General features: G+C 35.7%; 2 protein-coding genes across 2 annotated transcripts; both read right to left on the bottom strand.

Annotated features, from left to right (window-relative positions):
* Positions 1-1,730: 1,730 nt before the first annotated feature.
* DEG1 (DegP protease 1) lies at positions 1,731-8,777 on the bottom strand. The gene is made up of 8 exons (XM_086559986.1): positions 8,023-8,777; positions 7,807-7,929; positions 6,520-6,691; positions 4,505-4,542; positions 3,527-3,725; positions 3,025-3,177; positions 2,328-2,462; positions 1,731-2,042 (listed from the first exon to the last, which is right to left on the bottom strand). Exons 1-8 carry the CDS (start codon positions 8,436-8,438, stop codon positions 1,965-1,967), a joined length of 1,314 nt encoding a protein of 437 aa, XP_086416112.1. The 5' UTR covers positions 8,439-8,777; the 3' UTR covers positions 1,731-1,964.
* Positions 8,778-9,203: 426 nt separating this feature from the next.
* LOC147497530 (beta-galactosidase) lies at positions 9,204-20,572 on the bottom strand. The gene is made up of 14 exons (XM_086559987.1): positions 20,256-20,572; positions 18,452-18,596; positions 16,887-16,954; positions 16,751-16,804; positions 16,519-16,602; positions 16,232-16,317; positions 14,890-14,964; positions 13,878-14,008; positions 12,356-12,397; positions 11,867-11,943; positions 11,691-11,781; positions 11,527-11,608; positions 9,804-9,873; positions 9,204-9,558 (listed from the first exon to the last, which is right to left on the bottom strand). The coding sequence occupies exons 1-14, from the start codon at positions 20,363-20,365 to the stop codon at positions 9,390-9,392; spliced, it is 1,284 nt and encodes a 427-aa protein (XP_086416113.1). The 5' UTR covers positions 20,366-20,572; the 3' UTR covers positions 9,204-9,389.
* Between the last annotated feature and the right edge of the window lie 5,253 nt (positions 20,573-25,825).

Here is a 25,825-nt window from a genome sequence, read left to right on the forward strand (position 1 = left end):
ATTATCACCCTCCGAACCCGTCCCTCCACCAACCACCTCCTCATTTCTCGACAAAAACAATCTCGTATTAACACAATACTTGTTTTATTATATGTTAGAACCAAGGTTATCGACAACATACAAAAAAATTTGTTCTAAATCAACTGATCCAAGGTTACCGACAACATATAAACAACACAGATCAACACTCTACGGAATGGGCAAACTGAATTATATAACTGAACCAAGGTATCAAACATTAACATTCGTTCTAAATCATTAATCATATAAGCATTTGCAATATAAAACATATAAACAATACAGATCAAAACAAAACCTAACTTAAACAACAGATGAAAAGAGACAATAGAAGAAAACTTATAATTAGATTGGGCGATTCTCAATTGGAATGGGCGAGAATTGGACTGGGCGATTCTCAATTTGATTGGGCGATTCTCAATTACAATTGTAGTTAAGCCGATTCTAATTGGATTGGGCGAGAATTGGATTGGATTGCTTCAATAAGATTGGATTGTTTTTGAGTTTTTTTCGTTAGGGTTCGAAAGGTTTTTTGGCGAGTGCACAAGAGAGATAACCCGTTAGAATAGATTTTTCCGGTTTTATGATTTAAGTGGGGGGTGTATTGGGCTTTTTGTTGGGCTTCGCGATTTGGGCTTGGGCTAGAGGCTGCCCGATCCAATTCTGGTGGCGCCCAATACAGGACTCTTTTAAAAAAGCGCACATTTTCGAAAAGTTGCTGTTCAAACAAAAAACCGGAAGTTCTATAAACTACTTCCTAAAGAAGCTTTCCTTATACACCATAAGCCCAAGTCAAGAGGATAAGACCATTGTCACCAAGTACGGTACGGGTTTAAAACGGTATACTTGAAAAAAACTTAGTTAGGTGTTTTTTTCTGGGGGCATAAAAACGGGTTTAAAACGGTAAAACGGGTTTAAAACGATAATTAAAAGAAACGGTAAAACCGATGATAAATAATATAATAGATAAGGAGTTTGATTTTCTATAAAAGTGGTGGAAAAAAAAATAGACACATAAATAAAAAAATAATAATAATACAAATGAAAGAAAGAAAATTCAAATACATGAAAGTATCAAATTATCATTACTCATCCAAATACTAGAAGTTTTAGATTCATTGCCAAAACACTATTCAAAATAAGATACTACTAATTACCAACCATAATGGCATAATTAAACTACAAATAAGTTAATAATTTTAAAATTTTTAATTAATTATTAATAGTCTAAAGCAAAATAGAATGGTCTCAATAAGTCAATCTAACGCCCACTCTTCAAAAAGGTAAACTCCAAAAAGCATTTTTTTTAAAAAAAAAAAAAAAAAAAAAAAGTTTTAAACGGGAGATTTTCAAAATCTCGGTTTTAAACGTTTAAAACGGGTTTAAATTTAAAAGCGGGTTTAAAAGCGTTAAAAACGATTTTGTTGAAAACCCGGGTTTTTAAATGGGAACCAGACGCCTTGGCAATATCTCGGGTTTTAAACGCGTTTTAAACCCGTATTTGGTGACAATGGATAAGACACATTTCTAGTTAAATGGGTCAATAGAGACAATTTTCTCATTCAATACTAGGCGGTTTTGTACGACTCCAATATCTTCGTACTCCTAGCAAAATGAACTAAACCATTTAACCAACGTCAATAAGATCATCCCCAAATTGTCACGGGTGTGCATGCACAGTTGCACGCATATAACATACGGAGATTAAGAGCTCAAGCTAGAAATGCACTGTTCTCTTCGAAGGCAAACCAGCAGTTGCTTCTCATATAACAATTTGGATATAAGCTTAGATTACAACAATGATCAGAAAGTTGAATTATATACAACAAGCTTCTAATCATCACAATCACTATGCAGTATACCACTTCCCCTATCTATACATATGTCATGATGCTTTGGGAGGAAAACACCCTGTCATTGCCGCTGAATCTCTTTAATAACAAACATTATGTCTCATCAGCCTTTGGTTCCAGTACCACAGGGATTTTCTCTTTCTGATCACCACGCAAGACTTCCACCATTACCTGATTTTCACAAAATAATGATTAGCGAAAGCACAACTCAATTACACGAACTAAGGTATCACCCTCGTAGAAACATCATGAAGATTTTTTTGAGATGAAAATGCCCTAATTTTTATTTTTTTATTTTTTATTTTATTTTATTTTTTTTTAGAAGGGAACAAAATCAGCCTCAACTATTGCGTACACTTTGAAGAACTGAATGTTGTAAATAAGCATATTGATCACAATAATATATCTAGGTTTTTACTTGTATAAAGGAACTAGTTAAAGGAAACAATGTCATACCTGCTCACCAACTTTACATTGATCAAGAATTCTGTACAGGTCACTACCATTAGTGACCTTCTTTCCATTCACAGATGTTATAATGTCACCCAGAATTAGTCTGCCATAGCCATCTCGTTTGGTTGGTTGCAGACCCTGTAGAGATGAGCTAACGTAATTAATAATGTAGAATGGACAAACTCGGGACAGTTCTAAATGCATAATTAACTAGAATAATTAAGGCAAAATTACCTAAAAATGCAACTTACTCTGCTGTTTTTTACATTTAATGCAACGTACTTTGAATTTATTCTAAAAATGACTGAACTTTCAATTTTTTTACAATTGATACAACCTGTTTGATTTCCGTCAAATCAAGTGCAAAATTGACGTTACCGTTTAACATCACGTGATTGTTTATGGGCAATAATGACTTTGTACTCACATGCTTAGTTGAACCAAGGGGACGCACACATCACCCAACTAATTGTTACTTCAATTTTGCACTTGATTTGACAGAAATCAAACAGGTTGCATCAATTGTAAAGAAATCAAAATTTCGTTCATTTTTAATATAAATTCAAAGTCCGTTGCCTTAATTGTAAAAAACAGCAAACTACGTTGCATTTTTAGGAAATTTTGCCAATAATTAAAGCTCAATTACTTTGTAAATCATGCAAAAAGTAAAATATGTAATCATGATAAGGAGATAACATACTGCTTTCCCAGCAGGACCATTTGCAGGAGCATCTAGGACAAGCACTCCACTAACCCCAAGTTGCTCCACAGACTGATCAGGTGCAAATTTGATACCTAAAATAGGCCTTGTAACTTTCCCAAACTTTACCAACTGGTCAACAATGCCACCTACCTGGATAGACATTGAATGAAACACATGCAAAACAATTCTCAAATAAAGAAAGTGGAGATTTTCATTCTCAAGCTAAATCCACATACCGAATTGAGATAGATCATTGTAAAAAAGATGGGACTAGAATCAGTTGTTTTATTGATAATTTTTTCATGATTAATTACAGATCCTTGGTATTCGATATAACCATGAGACTGGAAGATGCATCTGTACATTATGGAGTACCTTTCCCTTACTTCTTCTTCGAAGGTAATTTCATTATTTCCCGCAATTAAAAATCCAACTAAAGACTTCTCCTTCATAGCCTTTTAACTCTAAAATATAACGTCAGAGAGAAGTAAAAACTTACAGTATCAACCGGAATTGAAAATCCAACGCCAGACGATGCACCCGATGGAGAGTATATAGCTGTATTTATACCAATCAAGTTTCCCGAGCTATCAAGGAGAGGGCCCCCACTATTACCAGGATTTATGGCTGCATCAGTCTGTATAACATCCTGAATTGGACGGCCGGTGGCAGCTGAACTAATTTCTCTTCGGAGTCCACTACAAAGAAATAAAAGAAGCTTTAATAGTGACCAGACATGTTATTCAAATAATTTCAAACTATGAAAAAGGACATGCATTCTCCGAGTTGAGTATCAGTAAGACAAGTGTGACCAGATAAACTTGATACAAATACCTACTAGAGCATCTAATGGTTCCGCATCTATTGGGAGCCACATAAGACTAAAGGGAATAGAATACCAAAGCAATTGGGGAGAAATTAGCAAATATCATCTCTAATGGTTTTGAATCCAGTTTAAGCTCGGGAGGACAAGAATAAATAAGAATAATACAAATAAGAGATAGCAAAAGAAGTGGCATATTGGTAAGCATGAAGTTGAGTTTTAGTATCAGCATACCAGGTCCTTAATTCTACCTTAGTAAGCATAAGAATAATATACTTTCTTTGAAAATATATATAGAAAAAAAAAAGGGAGAAACAAAAGACAAGTGAAACGAATTCACAACCAAGTGGTCACCGATTCACAATCTTTCCGGACTAACTCAAAACATGGGAAGTATAAGGCACTCTAAAAAAAATTTATTTATGCTGATATTTTTGGGAAACATTCAAGATTTTGGGTTAGGATTTTAGGAAAAGATCCTTATGAGTAGCGGATAGTGAATCATACTGGACCACTTGGTTAAATAAGAGAAGCAGACAAAAGGAGGAGACATGTATCTTCAAAATATAATTCTTCAAAATTATGGTTTCAGAAATTCTCCAAAACAGCTAATCTGTACTTGTAAAAGAAGATACACCGCAATGATTCTCTTACCTGATTACGCCGGTTGTAAGCGTATGGTCAAGACCAAACTGCAAATATATACATGGAAAGAAGGAAAATAATCATATTGTCAGTTATGCAGATAAAGTTAGTAACCACTGTATTTATGACTGGTCTTTAAGTGTGTACAGCCATTCAATAAACAAGTATGGAGTGCGTATCTATTCAGTAAACAAGTATGAAACAACTGCAGAAGATATTAAAGTTCAAAAGAAAAACAGTGAAACACTAATAATACGTTACCCTGACCCTTCAGCACTAATATATGACTATCATAGTGATACTTTGACAATTAACCTCGATAAATTTGACTTGTATGTTCATGTTTATTAAAAGAAAATCCAACCAAATTGAAAATACTGAAAATTCTGAAATAGTAGCTCCATATCTCCCTCATGGTAGATTGTAGTGTTTTGCTATGAGAACCAATCTTTGTAAACTTTTGATTTTTTATATGAATGATTATTAGCGATCCAAACAAAAAAAGAATAAAAGAAATAAGGGGATGATTATATGAACTCCATTTAAAGTGACTTCAAAGTTACTCCACCACTAAATACAATGAATTAGAAGCTGATTTTTGGTGGAGATGTTCTCCACACAATGGAGATCATCCTCACAAAAAGTCAGTTCATTTGAAGATGTACAACATCATCAAAAATAGTTTAGAATGTTATGAAATTATCCAAAGACCAAGATTTCTTTAATTTCATAACAACTTTTGACTAGGTTAAACATATTTAATTCAGCTGATTTTTTGTGGGGGTGTTCTACATCATGTGATGTATATCTCCACAAAACATTAGCCCTCAATTCATCTTGTAAGTCCACTTTTAAGAGTGGAGTAACTTTGAAGCTACTATAAGGTGGAGTTCATATAACCATTCCCAAGAAATAAAGCTCTATCATGCATTACAGGAAATGTAAAAAGTTTTGGGACTTAGTTCAGCTCCCCCACACCAACCAATCCCACCACTCACTCACAGGTAGGTGTAGGTATAAAACATCAGACGAGGTATCACAATAAGATGGCTAAGGGGAACATTTTTCTTATCATCCACCTAAAGTTTGGTAAAAAATTTCACTCCAACCAAGGCCGTTTGGAGACAAAAGCAGCAAAGTAAAAGAGACAACATCTTAAACATGAACAAGAAATGAGGGCATAGAGAAGTAACTGAGATGGCATCCACTAAAGTCTTTAGATAGTGGGAATCTTCTTTTGGATGAGTTATAAGATTTGGTTTTCGGTTTTGTGGGTTATCTGTTATCATAAAATTTTATGAGTCTAATGTTAGCCCTTTCTGCCCTCCCTTCTTCTTCGTCATCATAAAAGTTTACCTTTTTTTGGTTTTTTTTTTCCAAATGGCATAATAGCAACATTGTTAGGATGTCTTCGACCACATAGATGGTAATCCAACCCCCTTCAGCACCCAACCCGCACACACCCAAACAACAAACATAAATAAATAAATTGCAACACATACATGCAGCCTTTTACAGATAACAATTACCACAAGATTTGAAGATTTCATTTACGGATATATGTATTTGAACATTTTTGGAATAATAGAGCATTACACCATATATTATGAAAATGAGAAGCAGCATCACAAGAACTGTCAAAACTTATAGGAACTTTCATGAGCATACCATATGTGAGAAGACAGGTTTTGATAAACAATAGCTGAGTGGACCACTATTCTCGTCATCAGCCTAAAGCTAAGTGGCAACCCAATTAGGATGGCTTAGGCCATGTAGATTGTACTTTTACACACCAATGGATCTTTCCCTAGCATAATGCGTAGTTGGCTCTTACACTCACACAAAGAAAGGGTGAAAAGGAATATCAGATTCGGAAGAATGATGTTCACGGAAGCTATGTGAGAATGGATAAACCCTACATCTGTTGATAGCTTATACATTACGAGGACAAATATGCTAGTCCAGTCAAAGAATTCAAACTAAGCAATTTCCCATAGCATTTGTCTTATGGAATTCACACTTACAGGATTTCCAATGGCATATACTTTCTGACCCACAAGTAAGTCTGCAGAAACACCAACGGGTAATGGTCTCAATTTATCTGCTGGCGCATCAATGCGTAGCACAGCAACATCCTTATCTTGGTCAAATCCAACAACTCTAGCTTCAAAAGTTGATTGATCAGCAAGAGTAACCCTGTATATATCGACATTAAACTTTAGCTTCAAAATGAGGTTTTGATTACTAGATAAACACTCAAGATATTAGAAATATTGACATCATAGTATGAGATGGATATCTAAAAATTTCGTATCAGTGTCAATACAGAGGAGGGGAGATTAAGGGTATATTTGTCCTTATTCCAAATGGGTATCTTATTTCTTGCTAATGTACTTGTTATTGACCTATTCTTCGTCACCCCTTTGTCCAGATTGCTCAAAACTGGGTTAATGAGTTCCGCACCAGGGCTCAAACCATATCTCAAGGAGAGGGTTGCTGAAAGAGCGTTTTTACTGTGTGCCTATGTTATCTAGGAATCTGAGATTCCGCTTTAACATTTATCACTTTCGCGTTACTCACCCGTCCGCCGGTTCCTTACTTCGACAGGGTGCAAATATCTTAAATTCATTTATGTTACCCAACTCCAACCTTGCAAAGGGAAATCTAGCTCCCAGTGCAACTTCATAAAAAGCAATCAAAGATAAGATCGAAGAGACCATCAGCTAGTAAGATGGAGTGAATTTGATTGATTGAGGGGAGTGAAATTCCACCATGCCTTTAAAAAAACGCATTTTGGAGGGGACTCTACGCCATTACATTCGGGATTTTAGATCCTTAGATTTCGTTGATCATGATAGAGTCTGCGCTAGGAAGCGCGCGGAGACTAGTATAGCGGAGCAGCCAGCTGAAAAACAGAAGCCCGCTAACGCACTCGCATAAGTATCAACCTGCACGAATGGTGTAACGTCTGCCCTGTTGTCTCCGACATGGACCCGGTGAAAGAGAACAAGCATAACAGCCTAACCGCCAGCGCGGCCTTTCTATTGCGCCTAAAATATCTATTTCTGCTGTACTCGTTCTATCCATTTTCTGCACACTACTGTCACCTCTCCGTCATTCATCCCCAATTCTCCATTCTCGACAACTATCCAGGACGCTTGTTTGGCTACCACCCCATTCAATCCAAAACGAGTGTCTTACGATGATTTTTTTCACTCTAAATATTGCTAAATCTTCAACTTAATACTACAACTTCAAATTCACAAATACACAAATAACAGCCAAAAAAAGAAGACCAAACAAAATCTAACCTGAGATCAGACGCATTACGAATAACATGATAATTAGTAACAACATGACCATCTTTATCCCAAACAAATCCTGAACCAGACCCTTGAGGCACTTCCAATACATCCAAAGTAAATGCATCCTGCCTAAACCAACAAACCAACAAACAAATAATCAAATCACACAAAAACCCAACAAACATTAAAACTTAAACAACACCCCAAACTCCCAAACCATACCTGACAGCAAGGTTAGTAATATAAACAACAGAAGGAGTATTCTGCTGAAAAAGCTGAACAGTAGCTAGTTCATCAGACTGCAACTTTCTAGCTGGAGTGACAGCAAAAGCAGAAGCAGCATCAATGTCTATAAGAAACAAAGACATGGACAAAGCTAAAGAAGTACATAGAATGAAGAATGAGTCCAGACATGGGAATGTAATAAAAGGTTTGTTGAAGGGCTTAGTGGTAATTGAGAAGTGGAATTTGTTGGTTCTTTTGAGAGTGTTAAGTTGAGGAAAGAGGATAAGAGATTTATTTGAGGAGAATAAGGTTGTAGTGGTGTTGTTCAGTTTTGGTGTTCGTGGGGGTGTAAGTGTTGCTGAACATATGAGTGAATAAGCTGCTGTTGTTGTAGTAGTAGTAGTTACAGCCATTTTTTTTTTTTTTTGGTTTCCGGACTAGTCAAGCTGCAACAGATGAATTTCTGTTACCAGTTGACACACGGTATTATTGGATTGAGAAACTATTGACTGTCTTTCAAGTGTTTTCTAGATGGTGCGTCCTTAACAGAGTCATGATCTGGCTTGTGGGCCCTTTCCATTATCTTAGTTTGACATAAATAAAATCATGCGTCATAAACTCATGATCAAGAATTTTTGTTCCTGAAAATTGTCTCCACACTATAGGTGTTACATTCCACAGAGATGTGCTCAAGTCTGAAATTTGTACAGTTTGATGGTTCTATTTAAGTGTTTAACTAGCTAAGAAATGGCAAGATGATTGAAGTGCAAATGTTTTATTCAATCAAGAAAGGGTAGATGACGGGATGGGGGTCCATTGGAGATTATAAACTAGGAACGAATATCTGGTTCAAAGGTCCAAGAGGGTGGAGGATCAATGTTAGCATATCTCATAGCCCACAGGCTCAGTTCTCAAAGGGCCACAATCCACAAGCCCCTTTCCACCTTTGGCAGGGAGGCATGAAGCTGAGCTGGGAGCTATTTTTTGAAAGAATCTGGAGCCGGAGATGACACTGGTCCTAGGATATAATGGAGATTAGAGAACTGATGCTGAGCCTCCGGAGCAAAGAAGCTGATAGGCAGAGTGACAACGACTATCATTGTTCTTTAAAACTCAACAATTTTAATTTTTTTCTATATTCAAAGAGAAGTTCTGACTATCAAAAAGATAAAACAGTATTTCTACAACCTGAAAATCTTTATAGTTGATCTCGATATAGTCACCAAAATATTTCCTTAAGCATAGACAACAAATGTTTATAACCTAAAGTGTTCGTCCCCAAACATGGCACAAGAAGTAGGGAAATTAGACACAAAAGGGAATTGAACTTTATGAAGCTGCAATGAGGCGTAGAATAAAAATAGTTACAAAATTTTTTCAATAGGTCTCAACTCCCTTGGTAAGCGTTCAAAATTCCCAGAATCAACATTTGACTGCAGCATTGGTCTTGTCCCAATTTTTTTGAGAATGCCTTCAGCCAGATGCTCCTTGTTTGGTGTTAACATTACATAGTTAGGATCAGCCCTTTGATAACTACAATGGGAAGAAAAAGGAAAAAAAAGGTTGCACTAGTACTTTAGACGTCTCACAAAAGACAAATACTAAATATCAACAACTTTAATGAGGAAAAACATGATTGAGTGACAACACCCTCAAGCATTGCAGTTACTAATTATTCAGCCTTTTTTTACTCATACCTTATTAACATTTAAGATAATGTGAAAGAGGAGAAACATTGAGTCATTTATATTGGATAGTTAATGAGATAGAAGTATAACCTGGCTTGTCTAAGATCCTCAATGCGGATTCCGAATCCAAAGCCTGTCCTCCCAAGCCGATCTCTAACAGCTGCAAAACAAATGCAAAGTATACTTTTAAGAAGAGATCATCAAGAGTTTCAGGTGTAATACAGATAATATGACAGTTTCTGTAGTGAGACTTGCATGTGTTGATCATGAAAATTAAAAATCTCATACAAATATGTTCAAGACACTATCACCATTGATTATCCCATGAATAGTTCCAAACCAAACTCTTCAGTTAAAGTAGCTAGAGAATACCATACTAAAAGTTCATTTAGTAGGATGTCAAACAAATTAGCAAGTATAAATAATGTGATACCAAGTTAATAAGATAATCCACTTATTTAAAATAAATAATAAGAATAATATAATAATAAAAAGTAAAATAAAGGAAAAGTAAGGCATCTCACATCATGGTTTTCATCCATCTTAATCTACTTTATATACATCCGCAAGTGAACATAAAAAACTATTCATTATTTCTTAAATAGTACCAATAGAATAAGAGTCTTGCAAGAGATTTAAGGATTAATATCGTTGCCATATGTGTGTGACCTGTGATCCCATTGTGGGAGTGCTAATTAGTTCACTCCTTATTTCTGGGAGTGGTAACAGAGTCCACTCCACCAAATGTTGGACCTTTTCTATACAGCGTCAAAGCCTATCTATACAAGTTTGAGCTTTAGAGAAAATGGTTCTCAACATGGTATCGTTGTTTCTGGGATGTCGAGGGTTCAACTGCACAGCAACAATATTTAAAAATTATATATTTCTCTAGCTATGTCACTGAGGGGAGTGTTAATGTATATGTGTGACCTGCGATCCCATCGTGGAAGTGTTAATTAGTTCACTACATATTTTATGGGAATGTTAACAGCGTCCATCCCATTGTTTGTGGTACGGTATGTGCCTACCATGTGGTGGACCCTTTGTATACAATGACGAAGCATCCATCTACAAGTTTGAGCTTTTATAGCAAGTGGCTCTCAACAAATGTCAATACCAAAAAAACTAAAGCAACTGTAAAGACTAAAGAGAAACAAGAAATGAAACGTGAAATGTAAGCACCGCAACTAGTCACAGCACCTATTCACTACTAGTATGATTTCATAAGAGAAGTGGTTGACAAAGGTGGAGATTTAACTTGTAGTGATTAAACGACAAGTCAACTCCATTATATTGCCTTGAAGAGTTGTAGGAAAACTATCAGTATTGCTAAATGCAGATCTCTAGCCATTTTTGTACTCTGGAATCTGAAGATAGTTTGCCAAAAATCCATTAGCAACCTTTTACAAGTGGGGGCAAATATCACCTTCATGAAAACTTTCTAAAGCACCTAAAAGCCATTTTCTGATTCATTCATTCAAAACTATTAAGGTGAAGATAAATGAGAAGGGATATAGTTGTCCAGGTTTTCCATATCGTACATGACGCTTGTAAGTGGTGTCAGATAGCATTGCATAAAACAAGAGTTGGCAATGCTACCTATCTTCCAGGGGGAATAAAGATTGAAATCTACTTGTCAACAAAGAAAGACATAACTCAATCTTTCTGGGGATAAAAAAGATTGAAATCCACTTGTCACCAAAGAAAGACGTAACTCAATAAACATCGTCAACTGAAGTCCGAAAAGTCAAAGGACATAATGAGTATCTATATACAGAATGAGAAAACAAAAGAATGAATAAAAATGCTATACCTGAAACGCTGAAGGTGAACGCAGGTTTCCACCATGACTTGAATGCTAAAGCTATTGAAGAGCTTAAAGGGCCCAGTTTTGCCTACAACTTGGAAGCATGACTAATCAGTTGAATCAACTAAAACTAATATTTATATAAACAGAACTTTTTAGTAGATGATTACCTTTAACAAAAAATTCTTATTGGCTTGCCAAGACGCGCCTACTTGAAATGTGGATTCTTTGACATCGCTTGACGTTTCACCTCCATCAATCCTGAAGAGCAAAATCAACCTCGCTTAGCTCCCATAATTTAAGAAATTGAATTTTAGATAAATGTGCACTTAACTATTCAATTTACCTAGTCTTTAACTCAAAGCCAAAGTCAATGTAGTTTGTAATTCCGACAATGCCATTAGCTTCAAATGGATTCTGCACCTGTTTTAATTCAATTTATTCAGATGTTCAGGTGAATTCCACTATTAAAATAGTTGAAACTAGCCAGTAGTAAAAATGTACTATTGCTAATGAAGAAAAAAATCTGGAACGAAAAAAGAGAAAAAAGAGGATTACTGCTTAGTTAGTTTCAGCCTTGGATCACTCCAATACACATAAGAAAAGAACAGGGTTTTACATAATAACTGTCAGCACAGGCGCACACAACAAAAGAAGCAATTCAAAGACATCTCCCTCGGGGCAGGCTGCACCTTTAAATCCCCTGGGGAGATGTCCCATGTAACTCTAACACAGTATACTAGGCGGAGCTTTAAAACGGATAAAGATTAACTGTAATATCTCAATGCTGAAAAGATAAGAGAAAACAAGAAAGAAGAAAAGAAAAAGTCCATACCCGTCTTTGGACCACAACATGCTGATAGAAGGAAGCAATCATCTGCAGTTGACACATTGTAAAGCATAAACCTCAGACAACAACCATATAAAAGCTAATTAAGCAGTAGTCTTATGCAGAGATGCAGGTAAATAGGTAACCGACATCTGTTCAAGAAACCCCCTGTCAAAGGTACCAGAAGCAAAGTCGCAGCATCACGCTAAAAGAATACATATATTTATACACTCACAACATGTCAACATCCATTACATTTTTTATTTTTGAGACATTCATTGATCATTCATATTACATCATTACCAAATAGGTGCAGTTTTTAAATGTTTGGACAGTGTTAGTAATAAACAAATATAATGCGATCTTTGTCAGACACAGCAAACCTGTCAAAATGCAAGTGTACGAAATCTTTCAAAGAAAAAAAAACAGACTTTGTCGATATTCTGACTTTACCCCTACTTATGGGTTTGGTTTGTCTGTTCACCAATCCTACCACTCCCACCAACACTACTCTACCATCGCCGCTTCACCACTACCAACATCCCAGCAGCCACCACCACCACTCCCTTGTAACCACCATCATGGCTGTGGACGACCAACAATCGCACGAAACCTCCTGATTATTGCCATTTAGTTACCCTCATTAAGCTAGATATCCACCTTTAATCTCTCTTACATTCATTTCATGACTAGACAAATGTAACACTGTAGAGCAAAAACCACAGAGCAAAAATAACATAGAAAATATATCTGAGGGGAAAGCAGTAAAACCAGAAAAACATGAATCACGTGACTAATGTAAACCACATTAAAATTAATAATAATAATAATAATAAATAAATAAAAACCTTGTACATATACTCTTTCAAAATGTCAACAGATCACCCAGTCATTTTTTGTTTTGTTCTCTATGACTGGTAGACTTATTTAAGTATTTTTCAGTTTATTAACTGGTAGAACTTCCTAATCTTAACTCCTAATCCTTTAAATTCTACCTCCATGGGTGAAAGTGGACAAATTGAAGTATTGTTGATACTAGTTGCGTGCAAAAGCACTTAATATTCATGTACAGTCACTCTTCACAAAACATATATATCAACGAAGTTACATTGAAATGGATACGTGTGTCCATATCCGACCCAGATTCAAAATGTCTGACACGACAAATTATAAAAAATTGAGGTATACTACATGCAATTTGGTCTGTGTGTCCGACACGGACACACGGATTATTTTTGAAATGTGCCCGTGGGGTGTCCATGTAACATAGTATATCAATAATGTTAATAATAATAGTAATAATATTAACACTAATAATAACGATAATAATAATTATATTAATATTAATGATAATAATAATAACAATGACAGTACCATTAATTGTATTGGTCTGTTTTAAATTACATTTATACACAGTTTTACACACTATACACAAACTAGTAAGAATAAGTACCTAAAAACCACTACGAATAGGAAAGTACTTTCACTACAAAAAAAGGATAAAAGTGCATGAAGTTACGACACAAACCTGAGAACTCCTAGCAAGTTCAAGTGCAAAATTGAATGAAGGGCTCAAAGGGCTAGTTGATCCTAACCCATAAGCAATAGCACAGCTCAAATTTCTCAAGTCATAAAAGTTCGTGCCATCTTCGCTTCCAACTATTCAACATCAAAATTAGTAACAAAGATCTGAGTATCTTAAATAATTTCATCTCAAGAATGCGATAGATAAACACAGAATCAGGAAACACTTTCTACAATATAAGCAGTAACGGCTAATATATTGAACCTTGGTGCTCAAGAAATGAGTTAGTTAGTGCCACACAGTTGTGTATTATCTTATTATACTTATTCTAGGTTACATGGACACACCATATTTTGAAAAAAATCTGCGTCGGATACGTATCCACGTGTCCGTGTCGGACACATATTGCATGTAATTTACCTCAAATTTTGATATTTTGCCGTGTCCGACAATTCGTATCAGTGTCCGATACAGCGTGTCAATGTAACCTAGTACTTATTGAGTATAACCCAGACTGGAACAGCAAGATACCACATTCTTTTGTTGCAACATTTCAAATATCTTTGCCAATTTTCGCATTTATCAAAACTTCCCCACATATCACTAGCTTACATGGACAAAACTTCAACATTCCTTCACTCCACCCCATCTTTATATATTTCCGCTTCCACCCAGCTGTTATCTTAATCTGTTGAAAGTGGCATCCCAAGCATTCTATTATGTACCCATGTTTATTCTCATAATAAGGTTGGCAAAAGAAGCTATTTCATATAAAATCCAAATAAATGACAAAGCCAAGCTAGGCTGAATTGCATTCAAATGCTAAAACAAATTGGCTCCTGAAGTTGGTAACTATTCCTCAGGTTGCAATCACATTTTTTAATTGTTAACCATTAGATAAAAGATGAACGTGAAGTAATGGTTGCACAAAAAGGTCGGTTCAAATATTCAGAAGGATAAACAAGCTCCCGACTGAAAATTCTTAACAAGTAGATAACTAATGAACGGAACTCACCATTGGGACTGTACTGTACCCCCGTGGTTAACCTTCCCATCCTGCTTACTAACCATGCACTTTTTGGAAACTCATCTGTTACCACAAACAGATACATAGCACAAACAGTCAAAGGAATTAGAATGCCGGTTGTGTCCATTTCGTGAACAACAAAAAGCAAAAGTATAATACAAGAATCCAACTCATTTCTTGATGTATAGTTTACCAAATATAACTTAGTCGGTCTCGTGTACATTATAAAGCTACACCTTGGTGAGCTGGAGTCCCTAAATCAGATCATTCAAGTTGGATTTGATTTAGAGGGAGTGAAGGCTTAAAGTGGGGGAAAAAATAGGTCATTCCCGCATCCCCACATTCTCGATATCGCCTCAATATGCCTCAGTGTCAAAGCCTGAAGGCGCCATTGAGGCTAGCCTCAATGCCTCTGAGGTCTGCCTCAAGGCGTATTTTAACACTGGGCTTAAAGCATCAAGTCTAGTCCATTGCAATAGTCAAGCTTTTTGTTTGATTTCTAATCTTTTTCCTCCTCAAAATCTTTTTTCTTTCCCCCAACTTCTACTCATAGCCTAACAATTGCTTGAATATGTATCCTCTTGCTTAATTATCTGCATATATATGTTCCTCTACGTCGTCCAGGTATCATGGTTTATGAGTAGTTTAATATTATAACAAGACATGCCCCCTGTTCACTTGTAAGCAGCATGTTTGATGCAGAAACTAGAATCAAAAGAGTTCCTGTATACCGAAATTGACAGAAACAAAGTATGGTTTTGGTAAAGAGATTTGGCTTGGAATCAATCCATTTTTTGGAAAAGGTTTGAGAAAAATTAACTTAAAAAGGCATCCCACTTAACTAACACGGACAACACACACGTGCACTCACTAAATGAATAAAAGACATGAAACGATAATTCCGATATGATGGTAAAGGCACACTTACTTTGGGATTATTTTAGTGGTCATTATCACATCTAAAGGTTTTATTCAGGGAAGAAAATCTTCTTGAAGCTCAGAGGGAACCACATTTGTGAATGGATAAAATCGTTAGGCAAAGGAATCCAATCATTGTATGTCGCACCAGAATAGTTACAATAGTCCTTTTTCAAATGCGTATGTCATACGAAGTTAATGAAATTGAATATTCTAAAAAGACGCTTTCAATTTTGGTACAAAAACAACTTGTATCGATGGAAGCAACTTGATCTTTTGACTATAAACATCCGAGAGCTAGTGTGCCAATAAATCAATCACAAAAGACTATTTGAAGATTCTCAAAAACACACATATTTTGAGCTCAAGCCACACCACATTATACTCGTAAAAGATTATGTCATTCACATACTTGAGAAAGGCATAACAGTGGTTCCGATTGATAGATTTGCTGAGCCATATCTTAAACCCACAACGCCAAGATCTTCTGTACTGGTTCTGCATGAACAATAGGATGAGAGCTCAACTGTGGTATACAGCTTCTATTTTCAGTAGGTATATTATGTGTATAGCTATATACTAACTTTAAGACCATAAATCATTTCTTATAAAAAATAAAGACCATAAAATCAGTAATACTATTGATGGGTAGTTAATTGAAAAACATTAATAGTTACCAAGATAGGAAAACTGAAGTACCTTTCCTTCATTAGAAAGGGCAAAACTCCGAATGCACCAAATCCATATTTGGGGTAGTAAGCACATGATCTCATGCGCAGTATCCTAAGCAACAAACATTTCATTTTGGTAAAATCCAAGAATACAGAAATTTGCGTAAACCATTGAAAAGAATAATATCTTAAAGAATGTAATAAACACGTAGATGTTAGAATATTAGCTTATCAAAAATTTGCAAGAGTTGTTATCATACGGTTCAGAATTTGACACGAAAAGGTCCATGAACGTGTTAGGATCGTCGACATCTCTGCTCATAGAAACAGAAGAGGAATCAGTTGTTAAATTCCACAATAACAAACTGAATCGGTAAATCACAACTAACTTTCAACCTTTGCCAACGAAATAATGCATTCATCACCATATTCTCCTGAGGCTTATGATCAAGTGGACCTGAAACCTGAAAATGCTAAGGAAAACAATTTCCTTTGCTTTGTTCTTCATAAGCATAGAAAATCATACTGATCCAAGGTGACAATCAGATTGCAATACATGAAATCCTAAGACATGAATGTATGTCAAAGAAAGACAAGGTTTTATCTTCTCGAAGCTGAATGCATACACATGGGACTCTTCAGAAGATTTTTTAAACAGATATCTCATATCTTGAGCATAGACATGATAAAAGGCGTATATTAAATGCTATCAATCAGCTGTATTGCCAATTATTTACCGTTCCAAGAATTTTATGTCCAATGTAATGATCACTTGGACCACACTTAGCTCAAGACAGAAAATTATTTTTCTTGAGATCAGACATGAAAGCACAAATCAAAGGTATGAATGCAATTTGAAGTTTCTCCTGGTTGCTTTCATGTGGTACTGAGCCCAAAATCACAAAGTTAAATGATTCTATAGCTTTGGATCTCAAACCTTCGATTATCTGATCAACAAATTTGTCCATGTTTAGTACTAGTGCCACAGAAGAACATGAATGTCTCATAAACATTAAGTTACAACACTCATTATAGCATCATTACCTGGCGATATACCTAAGGCTCTAGTGTAATTGAATGCTAAGTAATGTCTATATTGTCAAAGTCGGTGCCAAGGCGGTCAAGGAAAAGGTCACAGTTTCTAGTGGGAATAGTTGAAGGTTGTCAAAGACGTTCCTGAGGCGATTCCCAGGAGGCAGTTGGGAAATCAAGTGCCATGCCTCACCTCTGATAACATAGGCAAGTGTAACAGTCAGATGTTCAAGCAAGACAATGATGACATGTCACCTATAATAATCAACATCTAAGCGTACCTCTTTGATGTGGTGATTATTTGTGTAGTTCACGTTTCAATGTCCTAACCATGGTCAACATTTGGCCAAAGCTCCAAGTCCGACTAGAATAACTAGTTAACTTCTATTTTTGTAAACTAAAATTGCTTTAGATCTAAAAAAAAATTTTGTTTCCAGGTAAGAGTAAGCTTAAAATTAAGGATCGGTAAAAGTGTTCTGCATTTTTCATTTTGGAGAAAATGAAGATTAAAGTGTCTTTTCTAGGGCTTTGGCTAGAAGGAGGTTTAAACCCTTGTGCTGATTACCCATTCTATATAATCTCCGTTTGTTCAGATGGGTGGGACTGAGAAGCACTTTGTTCAGAAGGATTAAGTTTCACAAGATTGTTTTGACCTTGGCAATCCATTGTCTTTATTGGTTAAATTATTGCCTTGCTAAATAAACACTGTACTGTATCAGGTGAGCTGGCAAATCATTAGTGGGCTAAGAAGTACAACCTTCTAGTCATGTTGTGGTGTCTTAGTTTCCACATAGATGCCTAGTGCCTCTTTGTACCTCTTCATACTGTGCTGGTTTTCATATTAGATATTGAGCTCATTAACATCAACAAAAAATTACTTGTCAAGAAAAAGAAATTGTGAAGGAAGATATTAGTCTAAAAGTGGATACAGTTGCCACCAGATCAACGTTCGGATCATCAATTGGCTTCAGCATAATTCTTGTGCTAAAATTTTTTTCAACCTCAAAGTAATCCTCAAAAAGGCATTTCAAGGCAAGTTTTCCAAACAACACGTCATATGATGACTGCAACATCCTGCAACATTCCAGAAATATTAGGACTGAAGATTTATGCACTAGTATCAGAAGAATCAACATGAATTATGTTAGAAATACATCTGAACAAAACTAGCTTCAAGTCAAATTGTGCTTGATAATAATATACTTTTGTGGAGAGGTAGTCATATCATAGTGTGAGAACTACGGACAATGGACTGCAAGTTTAATTAAAACCGACTATTAGAAGACAGTAACTTTAGGGAGAAGATTTAAGTTTGTATTGTTGTCAAATCCTGCATTCTATTGTGCATCATTTTTCATTTTTCATTTGTTGTTTATCAGAAGATACGACTACTATAACCATTCTTCTTTTTTTTCTCCTTTTTTTTTGCTTGCTGCCGAGTGATTTCTTTGAGGAAAAGAAAAAAGTTGGCTGAGGAAGCATGCAAATACAAGAGCCAAAAAACTAAAAGTAAAAAAACAAAGCCACAAGAGACTAACCCTGTACAACAAATCAACTCGTATTCAAATACAATAGACCAGAATAGCATTGGTCACTGTGACCGACGTTACGTTGCAACATTGGACATTAGAATTCAAGAGGTGAAGAAGAAGGAGATGGAGGGAGATTTGGGGATAGAGGGTAGAGGGTAAACTCGAAAGCGGAAGCAACTTCGATGAAGAACACCAATTAAAGTTAATGGTAAACACACAAAAACTACAGTTTGAAAAACGATTTGTCATAATTCAATAATAATATCAAGTCTGCTCCTCTTAAGGTTTACATTTGTTTATATAGAAAACTAGTTGCTAAAAAGAACAATCTTAATCTTAATACAACCTGGAAAACTAAAATCGAAACTATTCTATATCTAATTAACTAAGAACTAAAATGGAAAATGGAAAATAGAAACATATGATGTATAATTGAATCATATGTAGTGCACATGATTAATCAATTACATAATTTATCGATCACGTTCTCGCATGAATCCCACCAGCTTGGGAAGATCTCGTCCTCGAGATTAATTCCATGAACTGCTTGTAGAAAGTGGGATCCAATTGTTGAAATGTAGCATCAGAAATCTATGTATTTTCTGAAAACGGGCGATTACGCCACTTCACCAAATAACGATCATAAGTGCCCTGGCAAGTCGTAGTAGAAGAGACATCAAAGACACTCTCAATCCGATTTGTAGCAGTAGCAGGAACCACGGTATTACCGTAAGGCAAGGGAATAGGTGGAACACTATCGCCAACAAAAGGAGTGAGAGCAGCTACAATAAGAGTTCGAGATATACGCAACCCGGGAGGGAGGTCCACCCCGTCAGCATTATCTCCAGGACAAGTGACAATAGGAAATGGGCCAAAACATCACATCATTAACTTGTAAGATGAAAACCGACGATGTTTATACAAAAATAAACCATGACCAAATCACCAATTTGAAAAGTCACCAAACGCTTGTGTGTGTCTGAATTCTCAAAAGCACTCACGAAACAGGACTACGTCCGGGGCCAAAATGAGCATAACCTAGATGTGTCTTTTGGGTTGCACATTATGGAGAAAACCTCTTTGAAAAGACACCATTCTTCTATATACATACAATAAAATGTTTATAAATACCATTCATTAAAACTACAAACTGCTAAACAAAAAAAGTTTGGGGCAAAGTTGTGTGGGGGAGGGAGTGTACCTTTCACGTGCAGCAAGAGGAGGAAAATCAAAGAGCGGTGGAATCAAAACCATTGGAGGTGGTGGCTCATTATCCATCAACTTCCAAAGCTTGACCAAAATATTCCCCATTCCGAAATGTTTCAAGAAGAGAAACAGAGAGAATGAGTGGAAGTGTGTTTAAGAATAACCGAAAAGTCCGTACAGTTGTGTACGTGTACTCTTCGCCACGTTTCTCGCTTTCTTGGGAGAAAAGTTCAAATGTATCGCTTTGGTCGTCCATATTTCGCTTGAGCCATCTCTGGGGGACGGACGAGTAAATTTTCGTTTATACCCCCCATGTAAATAATAATATAATAATAATGGATATACCCTAACCTAAGCAGTTAATATCGGATTAAATCGCTGATTAATCGCGTATCGGGGTTAGAGCGATAAGTTTTTTCCCGATTTTTGAGTTATTACTCAGTCAACGATTTTTTCGGTCATATCGACCGAGAACACCGATTTTCTTGGGTAAATAAGAAGAAAACGCGGCCGATATTATCGGAACCAACAAGTTCTAGAACTGACGATGGAGGAAAGCATAAAACTTTGAGGATATGACCGAATCAAGGGGCTGATTTGGGTGAAATTCTAGTTGATGAGCGGTAAACCCGATGAGATATGCGCTTTCTTTGGAGACAACTAGGCGATGAAGAGTTGTGTGCAAGGTAAAAAGACGACTAATTGATGAAGAGTTGCGTGCAAGGTAAAAGCTGCATCAGTGCATCCTACATCTCCTCCTAGAACTTTAGCCATGGATGAGTTAGCTCCAACACAAAGAAGGAGACGAGGAGTAAATGGGTTGAAAACAAAGTGGAAATGGGTTGTTTATCCGAAAAAGGGAAATGGGTTCACACGTGCCTTAATCTTTGTCTTTTAGACTTTTAGTCTCCATATTTCATGTTTTAACTGTTTGTTGTTTCTTAATTACGTATTTGCCATACTTTGTGCTATATATATATGCTTATATTGTGGGTTTTTTTTTTTTTTTTTTTATTTTTTTTTTAAAGGTATAATTATATATTAATATATAACCGATTAAATCGGCGATTAATCACCGATTAATCGCATATCGCTCTTCGACCGATTACTTTCAAAAACCGATTTTAACTGCTAAGACCCTAACTCCCTTGGCTATTAGAGGCCAAAGTCGCCCAGATGCTGGAGCACAGGTACAGCAGGCGAATGCTAGATTTTGCAATAAAAATAAATGTTTTTACTTACATTCTAAAGAAAATAAATTTTTTTCTTTATTTATCGGAAAATAAAAAGAAAATAAATTTTTTAGATTTTAACATTTACGGGTCATACATGTGATTTCTAATTTGTTTTGAAGGCTCGAATTTTAGGTTTAAAGTTCTAGACCCATTAACCCATTAATATGTTTCATTTAAATTAATTAGTTAAAAAAAATTAAGATTAAATTGTTTATGATTTCAACTAGGTCTTTTGTTTATGATTTCAAATAGGTCTTCAAATGGGATCTCTCTTTAATTTCACTTTAATGACATTTGTGTTTAATCAAATTTAAATGGGTTATCATCCCTAAAAGAATGCACTCAACGCAATACAGTTTGTCTTAATCAATTATCTATTTTTTTTTTTTTTAAAAAAAACATATATTTGATAAGCTCCAGACTACGTCTTCAATTAATTAGGACATTTCAATTTCGTTTGTTTTTTTCTTTCTTTCTATTAGACAAACCCCAAATTTATTTATTTATTTTTTGATACCCCAAATAATTTGGTGGTTATGGGTGGTTATTGGGGTATGCAATTATTTTATTAGTTGTGACCAAGACCACTTTTTAAACACTTGTTAACACCTTACAACATCTATGTTTTTTTGCGGTAAAAACAAGTATTTTTTGCCCGATCGATGTCCATAGTTTTGGAGTGCCAAATCTAAAATAAGTTTTGTATCAAGTTGTTGCATCAATAATAAATTGTATCTGTTTTAGATTTAGAAAAAACATATAGATATACATGAATTAAAAACCATTTAGAATCAAAAGAACTCAAATATATATATATATATATGAAATTCAGAATATCCATTGTACTTCTAATGAATTGAAAGACCATAAAAAAGATTATACGTCCGACACCTACTTGACAAATACACAACATGACTTAGAAACTTCATTAGACACAAACAAAAGCAATACTAGCTACTTATAATATAATACTTATTTTCCTAATACTACATCAGTGTCATCTTCATTCAGGAATCAACATCCACTTCTCGAACTTGTTGAACCTTGAAGTGTTGCTGTCTTTCTTCACAATTGCTGACAGGACTTTGTTCTCTTCAGCCAACATTATCCTTAGTCCTTACTGTGAGATGGTGCCTAATGTATGAAAAATCATCTTGCAAGTTTACACAAAATCCAAACTATTTCAAAACATAGGTCTATTGAATAAAACTTTTTACAATGTGTATCTCTTGGATCAATGTTTGACATACATCTTCAACACAAATTTAAAGTTTGATGTTGTCTTTTTGATGCATAAGATATTACTTGTCTCAACAAATTTCATGTGAACTTTAATATTCAATGACAGAGAACAAACATGGGAGGGACGAATTGAGGGCTTGAGGGATTTTGTATACCCCTAAGTTGATATGTTTTGCTCAACTTTATCATGGTGATTTTTCAAATCGATGGATCTAATAGAGTTTTCTAATCACTTTAAAATTATATTATTGATGTGTGTTCCGATACTAAGTTTGGTTAGTTTGATCAAAGATAGATGGAATCTAACTTCTAAAACTAGACTATATATCAATTTCAATCAAAAGTTACTTGCAGCAATTGATAGTTATACGCCTATACCATAACAAAATATGAGGTTACAAACTTCATCGATCTTTTTTGTAGAAAGCAAAATTAGTTAGGACGTACTACCAAGTAAAAGCATTTCCTGCCAAATTAAAATTGAAAAATGTTGTTAGCCCATGAGCATTAAAATGGGCATCCAATGTCTATGTCCAAATTATTAATGCCCCACTCTTTTAAAGTTAGAGAATATCTGATTCCAAATTGTCGCTTTCAATGAAAAATTTCTAGAGTGGTTTCTTGTGCATATTTTCGCAAAGCAATAAGATTCTAATACACCACCAGTCGTTTTTACCTTTTTTTGTTAGTTTTTTTGTTAGTTTTTTTTTTTTTTAATTTATTTGGACACCATAGTCTAAATTTTGATAACACGGATTTGAATTTGATAACACAAACGGAAAATCTCAAATATGTACTAAAAAGCTGAATTTGGTCCACCATGCAGACCTCAAACAAACACAAAACAAAAGCCTTTATTGTTGGGGAAAACGATTCCAATCGATCCCCACTCAGATAGCTTGTACTTGGACAATCTACTACTCCAATAACAAAATCTAAACTTTAACTACAACCAACAACCACCTAAACTATGGATATAACTATCACAAACAGACAATAGTAATATAGAGAAAGTACAATATATAATGTGGTTCGGCCAATGATGCCTACTTCCACAAGAGCAAATCCTTTTATAAGTATGGAAAGGAAGTTTACAATCACTCCTCTCAAGTCTCTCCAATCTTACTAGATCACTCATCTCTCCTTACAAGCTTTTTCTCTTTGCAAGGGGTTCCTCTCAATTTTGGTTCCTCTCAAAATTGGGTTTCTATTCAAGACTTAGTTTTCCAAAACCTAAATTTTGTTTTTATCGTAATTTGAAATTTCAGCGCATCTGTGAAAATTTGTGTTTACTGTAGAAAAATCAGAACTTGGTTTGTTCAGGCATGAGCGCGGGCGCGCTCTTGGCAAGGCCAATCTGAGCACACATGTGCCCTCTTATTTTTCCAGTTCCCAAACTTCAATAGATATGTTTCATGAGAGGCTGAAAAAAAAAACTATCTTCTTTTTCACAGTAAGGGCGCGAGCGTGTCTTGGGCACGACCAAGGGCGCGGGCGCATGCTTTGACTTCTTCACACGAATAGTACATATTTTTCTATTCTTCCTCATGTGAGGGATAACTCCAACAATCTCCCCCTCCTGAACAGTGAGGGGGGATACCTCCATGCATTCCCAAATCACCAAGAAGAGTGTGCTATCATTCTGGCAATAGCACAACAAACATCAAACTTACCTTTCGGTAAAACTTTGGTCATCATATCCGATCTGTTCTTGTCGGTATGGATCTTCTCAATACATAATTGCTTGTCTTCGAGAAATTCTCTAATCCAATGCTAACACACATGTATGTGCTTGGATCTAGAATGAAAACTCAAATTCTTGCTCAAATGAATGGCGCTCTGACTATCACATAGAACTACAAATTGTTTCTACTTTAGCTCTAGTTTATCGAAGAACCTCTTCATCCATAGCATCTCTTTACAACACTCAGTGGTTACAATATACTTAGCTTTTGTGGTGGAGACGACAACACATTTTTGCAAAAGTAAATATATAACCGGAAGTGGACTTCATAAAGTCAACATCACCTGCCATGTCTACATCTGTGTAGCCTTCAAGCAAGATCTTGCTCCCACCAAAACATAAATAAGCTTTGGAAGTGCACTTGCAATATCTAAATATCCACTTAACACCTTTCCAGTGCTCTTTACTCGGATTTGATAGAAATCGGCTTACAATACCAACGGCGAAAGCAATATCCGATATTGTACACATCATTGCATACATAAAACTGCCCATTATAGATGTATAAGGAATCTTTTCCATTTGACTCTACTCATGCTCACCCTTTGGACACATATCTTTGGTCATGCAGAACTAGCCACCAAGCGGACAACTGACTGGCTTCGCATGATCCATGTTGAATCTCTTAAACACCTTCTCAATGTAGCTTTCCTGGGAAAGCCACAACTTCCCACTCTTTCTATCATGGGTGATCTGTATACCAAATATCTGCTTTGCTTGACCCAAATCCTTCATCTCAAAGGACTTACTGAAGTCTTTCTTCAACTTGGATATGTTGTTGATGTTCTGGCCAACTATCAATATATCATCCACATACAACAAGAGCACTATGAAATCCCCATCTGAAAATTTCTGAACAAATACACAATGATCGGAAGCAAACTTGTAGTTTCCATGTTTCACCATAAAGGACACAAACTTTGTGTACCACTGTCTCGGTGCTTGCTTCAATCCATAAAAACTCTTTCTTAGCTTGCATATATGCCAGGTACTCCTTGCCTTTGACCTCAAACCCCTCTGGCTGGTCCATGTTGACATCTTCTTCAAGGTCTCTATGAAGAAAAGCTATCTTGACATCTAGTTGCTCAACCTCTAGGTTCATACTTGGGGTCAAACCCAATACCACCCTGATAGAAGTCATCTTAACTACAGGAGAGAAAATTTCTCAAAGTCAATACCTTTCTTTTGACCGAATCCCTTCACAACAAGGCGAGCTTTGTACCTTGGGTGTGGATTATTCTCGTCATTCTTGACTTCGAAGATCCATTTATTCTTGAGAACTTTTCTTCCTTTCGATTTCTCAACTAAGTCATAAGTGTGATTCTTATGCAAATAACTCATCTC

Source organism: Coptis chinensis, chromosome 5, assembly GCF_015680905.1.
Source record: "Coptis chinensis isolate HL-2020 chromosome 5, ASM1568090v1, whole genome shotgun sequence".
NCBI lineage: Eukaryota > Viridiplantae > Streptophyta > Magnoliopsida > Ranunculales > Ranunculaceae > Coptis > Coptis chinensis.